Raw genomic sequence first — 16,107 nt, 5'->3', positions numbered from 1 at the left:
CATTTCAAAAAATATTACATGTGCGTTACATGCGCGCAAAGTTGTAGAGAAAACATTTCACTGAATATGAAATTTAGATGAGAGACGCTCCATTTGTAAAATTCATCCCTTCGTTTTTATAATTCGCGATTCAGAGTAATTTTTATTATGTATACTCTAATAGCAATTCATATAAAGCCCTGTTGATTTTATAATGATAGGAAAATTTGATTTTGACGTATATCAAATTTAGCCTTTCAACGTCACGGTGTTATAAAGATGAAAAAATTCTCGCCACAAAATATATGTGTATAAAATCACTAAAATGTGCTATGTGTTTTGCACATCTACACTTATCTTACATTTACATGTTAAAAAGATTTTCTCTGCTTGTGTATTAGAGAGAATAATAATATTAAAGAACAAAATCTCACATCAGCACACGCAGGTGTAATTTTTAAATAACCTTTATTAAATTACCGGAGATTCTAAAAAAAAAAAATAAATTAAATAAAGAGAAAGTTGCACTCTGCAAAATCACTCCTCCTTCAGCGTTGTTGTTTTAGATCGACGCGGGCCTTAATAAGGGGAGACTTAGTTCTGTGTTCCAGGTGGCAAGCCGGGCCCCCAGTAACGACAATTTATATCGTCGAGTGCCTCGACAAAGTTCCTGAGTCATTTAATCGAGACATAAATGTTAAATGCTTGCCGTCTCTTTTTTTACGCCCCGCGGAACGTTACGATTTTTTATATTCGCGAGCTTTGGCTCGTCCTTTCGGACGCAGGGGTTTCGCAAATGAAAGTCCGGGGAAGGAATGCGCGCAATGCATTCGGAGGGTGCATTCCGTGCAACGTGATGGAAAAATACCGAGCAGAAATTATCACGAAGAAAACGACTCGATTCGCTATCGTTTTATAGGTCCATCGACCATGTAATCGGATTTATAAGACGAGCCGCCTCTATGTAATCTCTTTTCTTTCACTTCGGGTAAGAAAAGCGCAATTTTTCTGCGAAAATTAATAAAATATAGATTCTCTGTATCGGCGATTGACCAGCAAAAATGTATTATTTTTATTATTACATCATTTTCATAAAAAAATTTAAAAAAAAAAAAAAATATCAATATTTTATTGTAATACTAAAAGTATATTTATTAGGTAGAGATAATATTATTACGCTGTTATATGAATTGACTGGTCCAATTATGTAAAACAATTTGTTAAAAATTGCTATATATCTTAATTCAACTTAGTCGAGTTTTCGCGATCGGGAAAACTTCACACAAAGGGAGCTCTAATTTATTTTTTACGCGGTACAATCTTTCTCCTCGAGCTCACGGATCATTAAGAATTTTCCGGCGCAGGGACGCCGACTAATAGCATCGGCTGGATTACAAAGTTTTCGCCGGGAGTGGCGCACCTGAACACTTGCACCCCTTTCTCGCACAACCCTCTCGGGACGCAACCCTTCCTCCTTCCATCCCTTCGCGGGGACGGCGAAAGGAAGTTTCTACCCCGCGAGGACGGACTTTTCGCGGCATTTAGCCGCCTCGGCTCGGGAGACCGTAAAGTTAAATATCGGAGGAGGATTTCTAAGAGAGGGAGGAAAGAGGACGGCGGGGGAGGGTGGAAAAAATACCGCCGCCACGTAAATTGGCTTCGCCGCCGGAGGCTATCGGTTAATCGTGCGAAGAGGTCGCGGCCGGAGCAACAGACAAACCGAGGAACAAATAAAGAACAAAGTTAAGATTCAATTCAACCGGAAGAAACAATCGAAGTTCCGGGCCGCGAGAACCGGGGGAACCGCGTTTTACAATTGTTTCAGCAAAGTCGAGAGAAATCCGGAGAGACGCACGGAAATTTTTTTCTTTTCCTCGACAGAGTGCCTTTCGGCTTAAGAAAGAAACGAATAATAAAGTTAAGTCCTCTCACAATATACGTGCTGTTTAAATATCTTTAAATATCTAAATCCCAATTACACTCTCATCGAAATATAAAATGTAACTACACATGTGTAATTTATTTATTTATGAAAGAACCGCCGCGAGAAATCTATTCAGTATATCGTATTCGTTTTGTAAAAGTCGCTTCGAGTAACGGAGAGCGGACACGGGATCGGGATTTCAAGGCAATGTACTTAATCCCTCTTGAGAAAGAAGCATTTGTACGTTCTCCTCGAGAGAGCGCCCTATAGGATTACACGCGCAGTAGAACAGGTCAACCTTTCATCAAACTTCGGTGAAGCGCGCGAGTATATAGCGAATACGTATACGCGAATCTTTCCGATCAATTTGTTCGCGTTAAAATTTTAAGAGACACCGTGACATTTCGTCAAGAACAGAAGCTATAAATCCATCGTTGAATAATTCAGCTCGCGAAATTTAAATAAGACACTTTACAACGATTGATTTAGCGTTAAGAATTTTTTATTAGCGACGACGTCGCCTAGAAATTTTTCTCGCACTAGATATCGCTATTGCAATCGAGAACGAGGAGTTAAATCGCGTATACGAATTTCTCCTCGATGGATGTCTTTTCGCATTCGAGATAGAATTTGACATTCTTACGCGAAACGGTTCTCATTCCCCGGCAATCTTTCAAAAATAAATGTCAGTCTGACGGGATTTTCTTTACGGCACAAATCATGCGATATATATATATGTATATATATATATTGTATATTTCCGCGGGAACGGGTATTGAAGAATCTGTCCGACCAGTGGCGAGCCCCACGTGGGCTGGCTTCGACGCGAGTTAATCTTTCGAGCTGATTACAAGTCGCGGACACACAAATCCAGTTCCACCGCTGCCGGAACCATCGTGTAAGCCTGCTTACGTAACCGAACACATATAACCGGCCAATCGTCGATTCGTAATCCGGGAATGTTTTCCGCCCGGTCCATTATCGGCTTAGCACGGCTCTGCCATCGTCGCCGATGCTCTCTTCGCTACGACCTGATTCCGCACACGCTCGAGAAAAAACAAAAAAATAAAAAAAAAACGCCACCCTCTATATACCCGCGCGCACCCGGGTAAATCGATAGTGTTAAAGATAGTTTCCTCACACGCCACTCACATTTGCAATTCCTCCGGGACATTCGGAGAAAAGCAAAGAACCTTTGTATCGAGATGGACTCGATGGTGCGGCGCAAATCCTATAAGATATCTTCGCTATTTGAATAACTATGGTTTGCAAATTGCGTGTGTCTCTTTTCTCGATGGCTTTTTTGAACAATTGGAAACGAGAGAAATCGATTATTCTGTTGCGCTACGATTTAGCGTTCACCGTGTATATTTTTATCAATTTGAATCTCTCGTTAGATATCATTGACATTATATAATAATTAGTGTGTGTGTGTAAGATAACGTGGATAAAATTTATTAAGAGAAATTCGTTCGATTGGACGCCGTCAATTTTATCGATACCCTACTTTCACGAACTTGTAAGAAAGGGGAGAAAAACATTTTCATGTATGTACACCATATCATCGGGGGATATTATTCGCGGCGTTATTGAGCACGTTTAAAAATGCATAAGCCACTCAACTCGGACCGGAAGCACTTCGGTTACCCTTTATTATGAATCCTTAGGGATAAGACTCACCCTTCCCTAATGATGACTAGCGATCTTTGCCCCTTTGTTTTCTTACCGAAAGGGAAACAGTGCGTATTAACGCATCTTTCTTATGAAAACAAGTTTAGTGTTTTTACGAACACGAAAATTACCTACATGCGAAAATATATTGACCAAAATCGCCAATTACGATAAATTCGATTTTGTTTTTCTTTTAATTATCAATTAAAAAGTATTATTTTTACAAATTGTAAAATTGAAGGTTCTATATAAAAATAAAAACCTACATTAATTTTATTGTCAATCTGTAATATCGAAAACTCAATTATCTCTTCACGCTTTTTTTCGTGCGCGCGTGTGAGTAACATTTACCGATTTTTAGTAAAAATTCGATTCTACATGAAAATTTCCATAAAATTTATTACCCTGACATTTAAAAATCGCTGCAATTTACTCTATCAACTCTCCAAGCGCATTTTCGATAACGAAGCGAAATGTCAATTCCGCGGCGAGTGCAATTAACGTCTTACGAGTGCCGTATAAAATGTACCGCGGCAATTCGCGATGGCCGCGCAAAGCAAAAGGAGATTATTCTATAACTTTAACAATCAATTATTTAGAATTCAGTTATCTCGGCGGAACGACCGGGCGGTATATTCAATTTTAAAACTGCAAACAGTCGCCCGCAGTCGAGCAGCGCTCGCAGACGACAAGCAAGCACTCAATATGTAAAACGCGATGTAACTTCCGGCCGCGGCCGCAACTCTAGCGGATTAATCAAGCGGAATTCATGCCCGACTTGTAAACGTTGATCAAATATCCGCGAGCGAGTTAACGACCGCGGGATTGTCTGCGAAATTCGACTAATTCAACTCTGCGCGACATTTTTCGGCATCTCCCCCTCCCTCTCGTCGAAGTTAAATTACGTTAGAGAGCCCTTTCGGCGTCCCTGGGAAATTAAGGGCGCACTTTCTCCGCGTTTATAACCCGCGAACACGCGCGGTTTGTGTATATGTGCAGAAATCTTTTTCACAAGTTCTTTTTTTCCTTCTTTATTTACGACACGAGCCCCAATTTTTAAATCTGATGGAGTAAAAAATTCTCCAAAAAATGTCTTAAGCACTCGGCCATGTGGAGAGAGTCATGAAAAATTTCCATTTCTCTCTCCCAACACTCTTTCTGCACACGTACATATTTGAATATGTATATAATTCATCGTCGCATTACACGCGATACTGCATTCAGTACTCGACCGCCTTCAATATAAAACGGAGAAATAATAAATTGGGTCGGCCCGGCAATGTTGTACCGGGTGATCCGTTGCGTGCTCACCTGATAAAGTATGTCGAGGGTGATCGGATAAAGCATGTGCTCCACGATGACTCGAAGAACCGTGTTGGGTCCGCCCTGGGTCTCGTTGGTGCTGGCTACCTGATTCTGCCCGGGAATCGCAACCTGGTTATTCGAATTCTGTAACAGAGAACGAAAACGGAAACGAAATTAAGCGCTTTGAACGAACGAATCGATTGCGTGTTCGTGTTCACACATGTGTGTCGCCCGAGAAGTACACTGAAGATACAAATTGACCAAGTTCCACAACGCGTAATTTTCATTCCAAGTGGTGCAATCTTTATCGAAAGTAAACTCTTGGTTCTCTTGTATTTTCAGCACTTTGCGTGTAAGCAGATAATTCGAGGTTTGCTTATAACGAGTGATTTATGTTTGGCAAAAGTAATGATAGTAATAATTATATATATATATATATATAACTATTACTATTTATATAAATTATTTGCAGTGTTTGTAAACTGCAGCCGTTCACATTTTACAGATAAAAAATATTTATTTTAAATAAGATAATAGTAATTTTATAATTTAAAAATTATACAAACGTATAAACATACTTATATTTATTTATACAGAAAGTTATTGTGTGCCTTTGAATAGTGAAATTCGTTGATTTAAAGAATACATTATGAAAAATCTTACGACTTTGATGACATGATGCTTCTTCTTCACACGATAAGAAACAGATCATGAAAATTCTGTCTCTGCTTGTCCGCTGAGCGTGATGAAGCGGAATGGAAAATGATTTCTTTGAAGTGAGAGAAGCAGAAAAAGCGAGCGTAGAGAAAAAAACAAAGAGAAATGCGGGCGGGCAAACGAAAATAGATGCAAGAGTATTAAAATCGGACGCATACTGAGCGTAAAAACGAGGAGACATTATACTTTGTAAGTGAGAGCCGTATAATGAACGATGGCGCTGCTGAGTTATTAAAAGAAGCCGTGTCTTTCCGAGTCTCTCACCGAGTGAAACACCCGGTACGTTCGGTCCTAATATTGAATTGGAAGATTGCGAAAAAGAGAAGTTGTTTAGCAACAGGAATCACGCGACTTTTCTACAATCAATAATCGCATATTTAAATAAAGTATATCAATATTTTATTTAAATTTTTAATTATTCATATCTTTTATTTTATTTATTATTTAATATTTAATAACTTTAATATTTAATTATATTTCTTTTTTTGAAAAATATTTGAGCCAAATTCATGTATAGAGCACGAAACTTAAAAAAGAAAATAGAATCACCAAGATGTTATTTTGCTACGAATATTTTTTTCGCTAAATTTCCCAATTACTAGAGCGAAATCATGTTAAAAACATGACAAAGCATTTCGCGTTCGTTCTTCCTAATATCCTTCGCACGTGCGAAATGCGTCTGGCGTTAGTGTCGCCGTTTTCATCAGCTGCCGCTGCCGGTAAAGCTGTCAAAGTGAACTTTAAGGGGTACGACGCGACGGGGGCATTAGCATAAAATGCTAAAGAAACGCGCCACATTAGAATTTCGATGTAGATTAAAGCGCGGCGCCCGGCGAGGCTCCTAAATCTGACTTCGTAAAAATAACTTCTCTCCCCCGAGCCCCGAGTATCCTAACGAAATTTTCACCGTGACGTCGACAGAGCAAATCGTCTTCGCTTCCTAGTTCGCGCAGAAGTGCTGGATAATTCAATTCTCGGATGTAAATAAGCGAGTTAATTATTCGGTTGTTGCAAATAAAAAGACACACTACAAATAAATTTGAAGACATCTTACGCCGGACAATAAATTGTCCGGTTTTTACTGCATTAATGTATACCCAATAAATTATTATAGCGAATACGAGAACCTCAACTTCAACTCTGAACGAATTGAAGACGTAGAATTGTATCTCGATTATTTTACTGCAGCGAGCGGCAACGATTGTTATTAGCTTTTATCGAAAGCCATTTCAAACAAATTTCAAACGCGAGATTGCTGTAAAGAATACATACGGCTTCGATGTAGGTAGCACTTTTCACGGCAGCGGTATACAACATATCTTTAATAGAGACATTCGATAAAAGCAATTCGGAATAACCGATAAACAAGCAGAAGACAAATATAGACTCGCGAGGAACGCGAGCGGGTCTTCACGAAGGAAATCGCAATCGCGGATATATGTTATATACTTAAAAGATTTTAACTGCGCAATGTCTCGACCGAAGAAGTACAACGCGCTGAGAAGGGATATAAAAGCGAGATATAAAACCAAGCTACAAAACATGTATACAGTTCTTCAGCGAATGATAATCGTAACAATTCGGAAGAAATAACTCGAGCACTTCTCTTCATAAACGCAAGTGCTTTTCATTCTGTGCGATTTAGCGATGTTTTTACATATGTTCGAACGGATTGAAATATTCCAGATGCAAGAAAACATTGAAAATCAATCTATGTTACACAGTTTTTAGATACTTTTTAAAATTATTTAGAGAAAGAAAATTTATTTTCAGTATTTAATTAATAAAATATTTAAGTATCACCTTAAAATCATAAGTAAAAGTTCCTTCCAATTCTGAGATATCTTTCGCATTTAAATTCTTCGAAAAAGGAATGCTAATAAGGTGCGAATTATTTTACAAAATTGTTCGAATAAATAATTTCTCGCAAACTAAATATCGGAGTTAAAAGAATAATCAAATGGCTAGTGTTTCTTTCGTTATGCGTGTTGCCTAAATTTTACAAGTGTATTTTTATCTCGGCCTCATTTTTCCAATTATCGTTCTTAACTATCGTTTTGCTTCTATTTTTGATAAAACGCGAGCTTTCATGTATAATTCAGTATAGCATTTCGTTCCGCCGTACGTATATTCGTTTAATTGCTACGTAAAGTAGATCGAGACATCGTCGCGAACCATCGACGGAAACTACCGTCGACCGTATCTACTAATAATTTTACGAGCGATTTTATCGAAGTTCGCATCGTACGTTCGCGGTTTAGTTGAGTTTCCGCACGGATTCGAAGCGGTTTCCGGAGTTGACGAGGTCTAAAATGTTGCAGTTTCCAACTGCAAATGCGCTGCAAAATGATTTGCAGAAAAAAAACCTAGGTAGATATATCGGGAATAATTGGAATATGAAAATCGAATCAATCGACACAGACCGAAAGCATTAAAGGATAATTTAAATAGTCGCAAACGCGAAGGTAATTAAAATGAGTAGAGAGAGTTATCTGAATTTCGTGCTTATATAAATAATTCGCAGTAAATATATGAACGAGTCGACTTCTCACTGTCGGAATTATTTTAACATGAAACTAAAAGTATATAAAATGAAATGGCTCGGCAATCCATTTACATCGGATCGTTGTGACGTCCCTGCAGGACGAATAATATTCGAGACCGTCGCGCTTTCTTAAAAGGGGAAGGATTAATTTCAACATCCTGACATCGGACGAAGAAGAGGGGGTAGAAGGGGGAAGAGAGGCCGAAAGTTTTCCTAGCTGTTAATTAATTAGCCTGACAAACGTTAACCGATGGCTGCCCGTTCCATCGAATCCGCCGTAAGGGTAGCGTGCGGCCGGCCATTATTATCCGAAAATTAATCCCAAAAGTTGCGCCTCGTCTTTGCCATCTTTTCTTCCCCCGCGATACCGATTCCACCCTCTTCAATTAGTGGTCCATAAATTCCCATGCGTGCGAAACATAAATTCGCTCCTCGCTCTCTTCCTCCCGCAATCTTATCTCCTTCCATCTTCCTCCTTTTTTTTCAAAGTAATTCTTGAGATCGCCTCCTCTCCCGTTGCAATCCTTTTTATCGGAACCATGCGTCTTCCGCGAGAGACGCACGATATATCGGGAGATTCCTGGGAATCCTATCAAAGCCGCCGCGAAAAGAAATTTTCCGTCGAGCGCGAAACCTAATTTTCACTCGTCGCTTATCGGGAAGCAAAAATAAAATGTCGAAGATAGCGAACGAATGAAAGTCAGAAAGTCGAGATCTATCCGGTATCATTAGCGAATGCGAATTGCGCGTACGGTGTTAACTAATTACATGGCCAGGGAATAATATTCCGTCTCTTCTCGTAATAATAAACAATCTCGGACTGAAGATAAATCTCTCGACTCTTCGCAAAGATTTAACGTTATTTTCCACGTTATATTCCGTCACACTCATCGACGTCGCTCCCGAGAATGTAGCATAAATTAATAACGAAGTTACAGTCGTCACATCTTATTTTAGCTGCGAATCATCTGGACGAACCCCGTGAATTTATATCAAAATGAGCAACCATATATATACACGTTCCTAAATATTTACTTATATATATGTATATATATGACGTGTATATTAATCAGTTCTCCTAATTAAAATTACAATATTACGTTCATATTAGAATTCTGGCGTACTGACTGAGCCGCGTGTTAATTTTAAATTTCCATCATTCTTGCGGAAAATCAATTATATTCCGCAGAATTCACGTTATGTAAATAAGACTTATATAAATTAGAGATTTATGCGAATTAAATTACGCGCAACAGTTATGGATGCAAATGAATATATATTAAATGAATAAAATAATATTTTATTTCACATTTCAGTGATATAACTCAACGTAAGTTGCGTACTGTACGTATACTCTTTTTCACTATATTTTTCGATAAAATTGCGTCTTTTGTTTAACGAAACGTCACTGTAACGAAGAAGAATAGACATTTCCGTTCCAGTACTGGAGATTTCGATGGAGAGACGAAAGGAATCTGCTCCTTCCCTCCTTCCTTAGAGCGACTTAATTATACTGAATGTCGATAATAAAGTCACCATCTGCGAGCGGTCTGGGAGAGGCTCGATTAAAGCCGTCCTTTAAGCCGCCAAAGAAAGATCTTCAGAGAAGAGACCGAGAGAGAGAGAGAGAGGGAAAGTTTCCCACCCGAAAACTACCATTCTCGTTTGAAACTCCCACCGTGAAATAATAATCCTAATTATTGTTATCGTAACTTGCACAATAGAAACCCGAAGAGAAGTAACGGGCGGCTGCTGCTGCCTTGACGATACTTAGCAGGCTCGATAATATACAGGGTGTTTAAATTTCGCCGTTGTTTCGTATTTTTACATTTATCTTAGGCGTACTTAAATGTTATAAAAATTTATCAAAAACATTAAGGTATTTCAAAATAATAAATTTAATAATAATAAATTTGATTTAATCGTAATGATTATTCCATTTACTTTCTTTATTCCTTTTTTCGATATTTGTACCCATATCTCAGTAAACATATTTAAAAATTAAACTATTAAAATGAATTATTTAAATTGTTTCGTTTAAATAAAATATTATTTGAAAATATATTTTCCGCAAGAATAATAGATAGAAATACATAAAAAATATTTAGTTAAAATACGATATAATTTATAAAAATAACTATAAATTTTAATAAAACGTGCACAAAAACAAATTTAAGAAACGTAAATCATAAGAGAAAAATTAATAGAATTTAAATTCATAAAAGTATGTAATATTTGAATAGTTTATACTGACCATATATTTATGAAAGAAATAATGTTAATCAGTTATTTAAAATCTCTGTGACGAGAAATACAAATATACATATTTGAAACATTAATTTCTTTGGTTTATATAAAATCAACTAAATATTTCAAATGGGATTTTAATTGATATATAAAAGTACATATCCATGCAAAAATGCATTAACCATTTATAATTCAATACTTTATCAGAGAAAGGGAGAAAAGTAGCTTAAAAATATTTTTATTTTTTATTCCGTGTATCATTTCTTCCCATCTTTTTCTCCAACTTCATCAATAACCGAACGAGAACGAGACTTAATCGCTTCTTCGCGCGAACGGCTTCGCTCATATCGTATTCTCGCGTAGCTGCCGGCCACTTTTAACGAATGATAAAGCGGCGAGTATCGCTCCAGAGAATGTTGTGATCCGCAACGCGAGCATTCCGTTGCTGCAAGATTGCCGTGGTGGTCCGGGATCGTTACCGCGACTATGCACTTGCCCCGAAGCCGCTTTCAGGAGGTGAAATAACTACTCCTAGGGGTAGTTTCTATCTCCCTTTGATAGCACGGCCTCGGAACTAACGGTGAGTGCCGAGACTGAGAACATTACCATAACCTTCCATTACTCGTTGCCGCTGATCCTCCACCCACATCCCTTCTCTCTTTCTTTCACCCTATACCGCTCAACATCTTTCTCTCTAGCCAATCGCGATCGGCTATCTCTCTGCATCCGACCTCAGGCCTCCGATAAGATCCGACGAGGCTATTTTTTTTTTTTTCGAGGGCGATCGTATCCCTAGGGTTCCCACCAGAAGCTACGGCCGGTCAAAGCTTCATCTTCAGAGAACATCGCCGCCGCGAAAAACCGCGAGAGCGTTAAAGTTTTACACGCTATCTCTCGCGAAAGTCTGAAGCTTCGCGGATGTTCCTCAGAATCTCTCTCCTCCTCCTCTTCTCGCGGTCTATCGGGAAATTTACGAGCCGTTCTCCGTGTGGTATAATAAGCCAATCTGTTCGCACGAACGTGTCACGATCTGTATAAATCTTTTTACCGGGCGAATCTCTTTCTCACGAGTCTCTCCCTCGAGATTGAGATTTTTCGGTTTCGCGATTTCGAAAGTTTGTGACCCGCCTTTGGATTTTTCAGGACCTACGTGGCTGTCAAGTTATTTCTGTTGTCGCGTAAATCTTTTTTTTTTAAACTTTGATGCTAGATCGAGGGATGTCACATCGGATAAAAACGAATGATAAACAACAATACCACTCGGCAATTCTCACGATAAAAATGATTGGTAGGTCACGTTAAAAAGATGGCACTTTCGACTCTGAAAAGATTTACGATTAATGACTGCGGAACGGCCACTGTCTCTCTCTTTTGAAAAGACTCGAAGTATTGTCGAAACGAGTTATTTGATCGGCGATACACCCTGTTCGTTTAATCGCATTGAATTTGAGTAACGACGCTCTTGGCTGAAGTTATTGAAAAGAGGACGGCGGTCCACGAGGATGATTAATACCGTTTTACTCCGGCCATTGTTATATTTTTTTCGCATCCCCACTACTAAATTGCGTTCGATCTCTACTTAATTGCGACTCTAAATAAATTACATTCGCCCGGGAATTATTTATTTCGAATGAGAATCGCGATGAGAGAATTTCGAGAGTATACCCGCCTGTCTCTTTCTTATTGTCGAATTGTTCGAGAAAATAATAGTCTGAGGAAATGAGAGGCTTTCATGGGCCGCGAGATTATTACGTGACCTGTCGAATTATTACGTGAATATATCGACAATTTATTAATAATTGTTAGCGATGCCTAAATATTCGACGCTTGATTATTCCCTTATGATTTTAAACGAGTCCTTCGTGCATCAATTAGTGACAGAGAGAGAATTCCTTTATCCTCGCGCGATTTAATTCCTCGAGAAACAAATAGCAAGGATTAAACACAAATATATCTCTCCTCTATGATCTCTAATTAATATCACCGACCGGATTACTCTACGACGCGCTATTTAACTTCATTCCGAGGGAATGCGAAACGACCCTTTTCGCAGCATAACGTGCACTCGTAGGCGAAACGAAGGAATTAAGAATTAATGCACGCTCTAGGAGCGAGTGGAGCCGCCGCGGTGGATTGCTGGATAGAAGCCGCACGAATTGCCGAGAAACGTCTTACGATTTCTTGGCGAAACGAGCGAGGATAACACGCCGGAATACGGCTATCCACAAGATATTCCGCGAGCGCAACAGAGGGAAAGAGAGAAATCGAGAGAGAGAGAGAGTTAAAAAACGAGAAGCGGCGCGATAAGAAAACTGCGCTGGAAGTGCTGCACGCTCGTTACACGAGCAGAGCAAAAATTTTTCCTGAATAATTCATCGGCCGACGGTGATGGAATTTCCACCGTATACATGTGCGGAGATGTGGCGCGGAACCCGATGTGTATATATCACCGCTAATGGACAGTGAAAGGCGCCAAGTAAAAAGTAATCGGACCGACTTCATCAGCGATGGTCATTGGCGACATTCAAACTGGCTGGCCGAAAACAAAGGAGGAAGAAGAGATGAGTTCATTACCAGCTTCCGAAAGATTTGAGGAATTATTTCGGCTATCTCGTATTAATTTTTTTTCTTTCGTCATGATTTTTTGTTAACCTTGTATTTTTGTTCTTTCCATTCGAACTATCATGTGAAAGATAATAAATCGGAGAAATTATGTATGTAAATCGCGTTGATATGATAGGCGTTTTTTTTTTTTAATGACCCTTTTGATTTTCATTACATCAAGGGGAAAAATTCGACAGTCCCAATATATGCGATTCCGTCAAATTAAATTCCTCCCTTCATGTTTGCGACTCGATCTCGATCCCGATATACATCCAATCGGCGTTAACGTCGCGCGTTGTTACGCGCTTAGTTTTCGACCGGGAGAGACAATTTGTTGGCTCGCTCGATGATACGGCCATCGATTTCAATCATGCGCAACCCTGACACCGTTCCCTCCATCCCCTTTCGAGCTAACACATTCCATTATACGTGCGTCGAGTTTTTCGACCCCCGCGCGCGTCTCGCTTTTTCGCGATTTTCGTTTTTCTTCCTTTCTTCTCTCCTCTCTCTCTTTCTTTCGTTTTTTTCAATGCTCGTACATACACCTCGCGAACGAGGGATAAAGGACGCGCGTTCATTGGACGACATTACGAGCGGGATTCGCTGCTGTCAAAATGATGGAGTGGCCCACCCAGCCAGACGGACTCTTCTGCAGTCAGAATAATCAGTCTTCCCGGCTTGTAGCGTCACCCCTTTTTCACTCTGTCGCACTCTTTCTCTCTTTCTCGTTTTCCCGGAGTCCCCCCTTGTGTCATACACGGATCCAAGAATTGTCGAGAGCTATCTCGCTCGTAATATCGAACAAAATCAAAATCGAGCATCGCGCTGGCGTAGCACTTGGCGAACGTTCGTTCGGAGAAGAGAGTTTGCGATAAATTCTTAAAAAAAAAACGCGCTCGGAGAACGCCTTTTCTTTAATTTCCTTTCCTCATGATGGGCATTTTTCTTATCTTCGCGTTTCCCCTTCAAACTTTCATCGCTGTTACATTTACATTTTTACGTAGTAATTCGATACAATATATCCATTATGTACACGTTTTCTAGGAAATTGCTCGGCAATACTACCAGAAATACTATCATATTCACCCCTATATGTGATACTCTTCTCTAAAACAATCTCATAAAACACCAAGATAATTTACACCTGAAAAATTCACACCAACGTCCAATTTCGCTGAAAAATCAAGGACATCCACCCTTGCGTTCCCAAGACGCTCCTACTTCTCCACATTTGTCCCTATATGTATGTCCACAGGGGTGCGTTCTCATGTCAAGGAAAAAAGGAACGAATCGCCTATCTATCTTCGCTCTTGTATTGGTAAAAGCGCCAACAGAGACTCGCGTGTGCAGCCTCGCAATACAAAGTCGTCGATACCGATATCGAGGAAGGTATACAAAGACTCCGGAAGGAGGGAGAGAGGGCAGAGTGCGGCGACTTTTCAGATTTGTGTTGCGGGAAAAGTATTCGATTTTTCTCGCCGTCTCTCGGCAAAGAGGACTCTTTTTCTGTTTCGCGGCGAGACGGCGAGATGGTGAAATATGACGGGGGAGAAACGGGGGGAAAACGCGTCGAATGTGCGGAAAATGATGGATTAGGCTGGCGTTATGCTTTTGCTTTGACACGCGACGAAAGAAGGATGAGAATTTTCTGCTCTCGCGAACTCGCGATTTGTCGCGATCTGCATCTGATGGCCGCTCTAATAAAGGTTTCCCCTTTTTCTCCCTGCGCATTAGCGCGCTCGATTTCAAAAAATCAGTTACGTAATGCGACATTTCATTGCGGCACGATCTGAATATGGTGCAACGCCCATCGTGTGCCTAATTATCGTGTCCACATGCTAATGCCGATCATTATCTCCGCGCGATGATTGCGATAACGTTCTAAATCAACAATTACGATTATCCTGTTCCATCTATATTATTGCCCGGGCGATTAATATTCTATCTTCAAATCAAATGCATTATGCATTACCGCGGTTGTATTACACTATGACGTCAGAGACGAGAGAGAAGTAGTAGGTCACTTTTCCTTCCTCGCTACATACATACATACGTTGAAATAAACGAGTTTGCCCGCATGCCGGGGGGGTCTCGCGATATAAAGTGTACTCGTAAAATGTGCCCCGCCAACTTCTCGGTACCGGAATCATGAATTAATAAATAGACGCGAAAGTTAATCAACCGCGTCCCGCGCGCAAAGTTTACTTTTGTCGAAAAATGTTACCGGGTTAAATTACACGGCTGTTTAGATTAAATTACAAAGTCCACTCTATTGAATAGCCGCATGTCGGAAAGTTTTTCCGCACGCAGGTGAAAAGCTCATCTATTTTCGACCGCTATATCCCGTGAAAAAAATTACACACAATTTCTCGTCTCTGACGTGATAATGCAATACAGTTGCAGTGACTTGATCCGGGAGATAAAACACAGCAGTATCCCTGAATCTAATTTGGTCGGACGATTTTTTTTAATAAAAAAAAAAAAAAAAAAAAAAAAAAGACGAGATAAGATTGGCGCCGCTTGCGCGCTGTCAAATCGTTGGATAGATAAAATTCTTTTTATATAGCGATTATTAGTACGAAGTTTACGATGTATATCTCAAGCAGGCGTTACACATACGGAGATAAAGATGTCAGTAATGTTGCGAGATATCTACGGAAATTCCGTTCGTCCCCGCGAGATAGACATTCTCGGCCGGGCCGAAATTTCGCCCGAGGAGAAGAGGGATCATAAACGACATTTTCTCTCGACGATAAAGCTCGCTCGCGCAGGTCGGGCAAGAGAAAGAGAGAGGAAGGATGGCGCTTCTCTCTCAGAGGACCTCGGCCTCTGTAACGCAACGGTCTTCATGGCTTGCATATTTCAGAGCTCGATGCAGTGAATGTAGGTCTAACAATGGCACATTGTTATTCGGACCTGTCGCGGCTGCCAGCCAAAGTGGAGCAGGGTGGCTATGGATGAGGGGGAAAGGAACCGGGGGTTAAAAGGGATGGGTTGAGCTACCGGCCACGGGAATACAGAGGCAGAGAGAAAGAGAAGAGAGAGCTCGAAGGATGGCTACGCGGGCAAGATGGCGTAATATTTTTAATGGAGGGTGTCTCGGGTGATCTACGGC

At 40.1% G+C, this 16,107-nt stretch overlaps 1 protein-coding gene across 21 annotated transcripts in view; it reads right to left on the bottom strand.

Annotated features, from left to right (window-relative positions):
• The window catches only part of Heph (polypyrimidine tract-binding protein 1 heph), a 381,098-nt gene that overhangs the window by 36,417 nt on the left and 328,574 nt on the right, over positions 1-16,107 (bottom strand). For all 21 annotated transcript variants that reach the window (XM_083042016.1, XM_083042017.1, XM_083042018.1 and 18 more), the window contains one exon: positions 4,886-5,023. In XM_083042016.1, coding sequence (XP_082898142.1) covers positions 4,886-5,023 — 138 coding nt within the window. The remainder of the gene's footprint in view (positions 1-4,885; positions 5,024-16,107) is intronic.

The sequence above is a fragment of the Prenolepis imparis genome, unplaced genomic scaffold, assembly GCF_030444845.1.
Source record: "Prenolepis imparis isolate NDT839.2.m4 unplaced genomic scaffold, iyPreImpa1.0 SCAF_7, whole genome shotgun sequence".
Taxonomy (NCBI): Eukaryota; Metazoa; Arthropoda; class Insecta; order Hymenoptera; family Formicidae; genus Prenolepis; species Prenolepis imparis.
This window is presented reverse-complemented; position numbering and strand designations above follow the sequence as displayed.